Below are 6000 nucleotides of genomic sequence, written 5' to 3' on the forward strand. Positions count from 1 at the left end.
TTTATCTTTTTTTTCGCACTTTTCTAAACTGTCAATTCTTATTCCATATTCACAATCACTTTGGGAACTAAGTATCAGACTCGTTATTATTGCTGATTTAGAGATAAAGAAAATGAAACAAGAGTCAAGAGTTGAGCTAAGTGTCTTTCTGATTTCCTTGTCAAATGTCCACATCTAGTTTTCAACCAGCTGGACATGTCTAGTCATGTCACTCACAGTATTCTCAGCAGGAGTTTAAATCACTTACTAAAAGATTGATTATTCCAGTGATAATGGAATATAAACATTGGGAATCAGTTTTCCTCTAATTTGGAAATTAGTCTGTGTGATGCAAAAGACCCCCCTAATTTCATTTCTGTTCCCCTTTGGAATAGGTAATATCTATCACGTATTTATTATGATCTGGATAGAATTTAAAAAGCAATCTTTCTTAGCAGTGCTACTAGAATATATTAAATCTAATCCAATAAAATGATATATTTATATTTCACATTTTATTCTGCTAACAGCAACATGATCCAAAAATGAATAATTCAAAAAATCCCGAAATAACAAATCCTTTTTCATGTCACATATCTCACCAAAGTGTTAGATTTTTCACAAAATAACTCAGAGAAATGTGTAAACAAAAATCTTTTCTATTCCAGACAAAATCCAATGGCAGTTATTTCTGGGTAGACTCTAGCATTTTACTGACAAAGAAGCATGTCAACACCTCTCGTGTGGAATCAGTTTTATGTTTTTATTTTTTTTTTAATTCTAGAAATAGATATGAGAAGGTAAAGATGCTCTATTCATAAATGACAAATTCCTTCAGGAACTGATGCTGTTTTGTTTTTAGAACATGGGAACAACTGTGCATATGTAATAACAAATCAGATTTTAATTTCTTCTTTTTTTAAAAAAAAAATGCAGTTGAAGACTTGAGCCGAGATTGGTGTATATGTGTCTGGGAGGCTGAGTTCCCATCTATCCAGTTTCGATTCATTCATCTCCACATTATTACCACAATTTGTTAGCTGTTTTAAAGAAAAATCACAAGGAAGCATTTGATATCCTTGGAGGGCAGAGTACAGATCAGTTCAGAACAGAGGAGCTACTTGCCTTCCAAATCCACTTCACAGCAGACAGTTTAGTTGTCAGCCTATAACTGACATGACCTTCAGCGGTCCCAACTTTCTCTTGCCCTGAGGATTTTCTTCTCAGATGAGCTACCTTGCCTGTCCCCTCTCCCATCTCAGTTCCTCAAGGGCTTTGTAGTCCTGAATAGTAGAACATGAAGGAATAGTATCAGCTGGTGAAACCATTAGCACCAATAACACCATCTGCTTGACTCAAGCCAAGCAGAGATAGATGCTGAGGAAGAATAAGGACCTTAGCAATCTGATTGAGCCAACAAAGAGGAAGCAGACACTTATTTTTGGTGGGAAGAAGATGGCTGGCCCGAAGTTCCTAGATCCCCAGTAGGAGCTGATGACCAGAGAAGGCTGTTCCCCACACAGCTGAATACTCTTTCATGTGCTTTAAACCACTTTTAAGTATTGATAGGAGTTTCTCTGCCACATGAAAATATCCTAGCTCACCCATTCAAAATAAAGTCCGGAGGGCTCCTTGCCCCTCCTACCATTAACTTCATTATCTTGGCCTCACCATTATGATACTAATAATTTGATTTCCTCATATTTTCATCTTTCTACAAATAAATGCATTTGGCCTCTGGCCCACCTCTGATTTATTTCAATTTTAATTAGAAATGATAGCTTGGAAAAGGTAAGGGAAAGAACATTCCATATTCCTAGATGCCCTTTGCCTATTTTCTATCAAACAAGCAGTAGCTAGAATTTTCCCCACTGAGCCAGACACTACCTGGGGGAACGGCATGAATGTGACAACTGAGGAACAGGGAGAGCCAGGAGCCCCACAGGCAACTGAGGGATGGAAAGATGATCAGGAAACCCAAAGGCAGAGAAAAGAGCCGGACAGCAGGGTGAAAAATACAGAGAAGAGAAACAGCAGGAAGGAAAAGCACAGTAAAACTGAGAAACCAATAAGAACTAAAACTGCTATAAAGATAGAAATCCACAGCATGATGACAGAAAAAAAAATAGCACAGAAAGAAAAGAAGGAATGATCATCATATCAGAGAAATGGAGAAAGGAAATCAATCCCAAGCAAGAGACAGGACCAAAGGAAAAACAAGTCAAAAGCTAGGACTGAAGATAATAATAGTAATCACAACTTGGAGAGGGTCAGGGAAGGGGGATATCAGGGAAGGGGGTTGGGAACAGAAAGTGGCAGTGAAAAAAACAATAAAGAATGATGATCATGAAAGAGATCTTGTCCACCGCTGGATAATGGAAAACAAATATGTTCAAAGTAATTGTTTTCCAGGAGAGCTGCTAGAAAACCCCGGGGCCTCGCAATTTCTAGAGCTTGCTGGGGTTGGTTTAGAGCACGAGAGAGAGGTTGCCTATCAGCAAATAGGGCACAGTACAGATGAGATGGGACCCCATATCTGATAGCTCTTTAAAACGTTCTATTCACCCCAATGGAGACTGTTACATTTACAGTTCAGCCCCTACAGAAACCCAGGCTGTTGAGAAATCTAACTTTTGGAATTTCATCAAGGGTTGTTAAATCCCAAGTTGCAGGTCTGGGACAGCCCCTTCACAAGTTGAAGGCAGACCTTTCTCTTGCATTTGCCTTGGGGGTTGACTGTGGATCGGAGGAGAGAAGGTCATTCTTATCCATGTTCTGGGGGCAAAAAGTTGGTCAACACCTGAGCCCTCCAGTCACCCGCCATTCCCGGGGGAAGTGGAGTGAGGCTGGGCAAGTGCCCACCTAACTCCTTCCAGCTGTACTTACGTCGAGGAAGATCGACATGCCCTTGGACAGCTGCAGGGCAGAGCTGAGCTCTTCGGAGGAGTTGTTGGAGGATGGCGATGTCTCCCGGGAATCCTCCATCCTCGGGAGCCCTGACGCCCGCGGGCGGGACCGGGCTGGGCGGATGCACGGACTCGGACTAGGGCGCGGCCGCAGCTGCTTCTGCGCCGCCCGGGCTTGGGATCCGAGTGAGTGCAAGCTTGCTCTCTCGCGCGCCTCCCTCCGCTGTCTCTGCGCTGGGTCTCCTCCTCCCTCCCTCCGGCCTCCTGGCTCCAAACGCTCACTCTCGCCGCCCCCTTCCCTCGCTGACGGTGCCAGGAACGGACTCCTCCCTGCACTTAGCAACGAGCAACTCCCCTTGCCATTGAGTGGGCTCTTCCTTGCAGGGCCGTCAGCCACCTACCAGAGATAACCCTAAAAGCCCCTGCCCACCGCACGACAGCCTCACATAAAAGCAAGAAGGCTGTTGCCCCGATAGAGAGACAGACTGGAGCAATAGATAGAAGGACTTTTGTCCTAAGCAGCCAAAGGAGGAAGACATCCCCAGACTCACCTCACCTTGAAAACCACGAAGGGATTCAAAGATATTGTGCCTACTTGACTTTTTGTCCAAGCAGGGCTGTCTGCCTTGCCCTCCCCAAAGGCAGGTGGGGTCCTGGATAGCATGACGGAAGAATGACTAATTTCTTCTTGGGATCTAGGTATTCCGTTTTTGAATCTGCCAGATCTGAGTCCAAATTTGTCTTAATTACTTCGTTATCTTGCAATCCAGCAAGTTACTAAATCTTCAAGCCTCAGTCTTCCTTATCAGTAAAATGGTCACCATGATGGTGCTTACCTTAAAGAGCTCTGAGGCTTAGATATGGCAGTGCTATCAGGTCAAGAGTGATGCCACCCAGGCACACTGGACACAAAATATAAGGAGATAGTGGTTCTGAGGTCCTGCCCTGCGATTGTCTGATGCAGAGTGATTATCTTCTTAAATTTTGCATCCTATCTTTCTTATTCACCTCATTCAACTCAGTCCTGCTATGTTGTTCAGTGTTCATAAACAATGAACCCATTTGTTCTTTTTTTTTAATTTTTATTGTTGGTTGTTCAAAACATTACATAGTTCTTGACATATCATATTTCACACTTTGATTCAAGTGGGTTATGAACTCCCATTTTTACCGTATACAGATTGCAGAATCACATCAGTTACACATCCACTGATTTACATATTGCCATACTAGTGTCTGTTGTATTCTGCTGCCTTTCCTATCCTCTACTATCCCCCCTTCCCTCCCCTCCCCTCCCCTCTTCTCTCTCTACCCCATCTACTGTAATTCATTTCTTCCCCTTGTTTTTTTTCCCTTTCCCCTCACTTCCTCTTGTATGTAATTTTGTATAACCCTGAGGGTCTCCTTCCATTTCCATGCAATTTCCCTTCTCTCTCCCTTTCCCTCCCACCTCTCATCCCTGTTTAATGTTAATCTTCTTCTCATGCTCTTCCTCCTCCATTTGTTCTTAACTCAGGTATATGTTGGAATCACTTGGGTGTGTGCCAACTTTACAATGTGGCTACAAATTCATTGCCACTCTTCCTATAAAGAAGTGGATTTTCTTAGCAGTATGGAGATTCTTGTAAAACTGGGAATGGAACCACCATTTGAACCAGCTACCCGACTCCTTGGTCTATACCCAAGGGACTTAAAGGTCTATAGCCAGGGACACAGCCACAACAATATTTACAGCAGCACAATTCACAATAGCTAAACTGTGAAGTCAACCTAGATGCCCTTCAGTGAATGAATGGATTTTTTAAAAAAATGTGGCATATATACACAATGGAATTTTACTCAGCAATAAAAGAGAATAAAATCATGGCATGTACCGGTAAATCGATGGAGACGGAGAATATAATGCTAAGTGAAGTTAGTCAATCCCCCCCCCCAAAAAAAAAAAACAAAAACAAATGCTGAATGTTTTCTCTGATATAAGTATGCATATTCATAATAGGTTGGGGGGAGCATGGGAGGATTAGACAAACTCTAGATAGGGCAAAGGGAAGGAAAAGGAAGGGAAGGGGCATGTGGGTATGGAAAATGGTGGAATGAGATGGACAGCATTACTGTATGAAGACACAAATGGCATGAGTCTACATTGTGTACAACCAGAGATATGAAGAATTGTGCTCTGTATGTGTTTTATAAATTGTAATACATTTTGCTGTCATATATAACAAACTAGAATAAATAAATAATAAAAAGAAGTGAGTTTCCTTTCCTCTTTGAATCTGAAAAATTGTGTCTCTGAGGTTAAATGCAAAAAACAGCTTTACAATTCCTCTTTTTTGGGGAGTGCAATATTTGCTTCTGTAGTCCTGAGCTTTCATGTACAAAGTTTGGCTACACTGAGTCACCACAGCTATGTGAAGGAACATAAATGGGCACCTGACTGACAGGTCTGGCTAAGCAGAGCCTTTGCATCCTCTCAGTCTAAGTAGCAGAAATGTCAATAAAGAAGTGTCCAGATGATCTCTACCTCCAGCTTTGTGAGACATTCCTAGCCATTTGAGTTGTCTTAGCTAAGACCTCAGACATCAAGATGAACTCCAAGATAATTGGAACTATATACTGTCAGATATTCTGACCTACAAGGTTTGAGTGCATAATAAAACATTCAGTGATTTATACAAAGAAATCTTGGAGTTTAATTGTAACAATAGCTAACAAAATAAGGAGTTAGAAATCGTTAAAAGTTAAAACAGTGGCAAATTGATGCCTGTGATTCACCCCAGATTCATATTCAATTAGCAAGGGGAGGTCCTTTGGCATTATTTTTTTAAAGTCCTCCAGGTGATTCTGATATGCAGCCAGGATTAAGAACCACTAAAGTTGAATATGTCATACATATACTAGAGGGAAAAAAAGCAGAGTGAAATGTCAGAAGATAAGCAGAAACTATAGGGTAAAGACCTGCGAAGTCCCAAGATAGGACTTTAGACTTAATCAGGTAGAGAGTTAGAGATTTTAGATTCAATCAAGGGAGATAGTATTTGGAACTGTGCTTTAAGGAATATTGATTTCATATCTTTTTGTGTTTTACCACATTACGTGCAAATTAGAACAGTTA

The 6000-nt window shown here is 41.5% G+C and overlaps 1 protein-coding gene across 1 annotated transcript in view; it reads right to left on the reverse strand.

Annotated features, from left to right (window-relative positions):
• Necab1 (N-terminal EF-hand calcium binding protein 1) overlaps positions 1 to 2971 on the reverse strand; it is a 146106-nt gene extending 143135 nt beyond the window's left edge. Inside the window, exon 1 of the mRNA XM_027952699.2 lies at positions 2866 to 2971. Within this exon, the coding sequence (XP_027808500.2) occupies positions 2866 to 2964 (99 nt within the window). The 5' untranslated portion in view covers positions 2965 to 2971. The remainder of the gene's footprint in view (positions 1 to 2865) is intronic.
• Between the last annotated feature and the right edge of the window lie 3029 nt (positions 2972 to 6000).

Source organism: Marmota flaviventris, chromosome 15 (assembly GCF_047511675.1).
Source record: "Marmota flaviventris isolate mMarFla1 chromosome 15, mMarFla1.hap1, whole genome shotgun sequence".
NCBI classification, from domain to species: domain Eukaryota; kingdom Metazoa; phylum Chordata; class Mammalia; order Rodentia; family Sciuridae; genus Marmota; species Marmota flaviventris.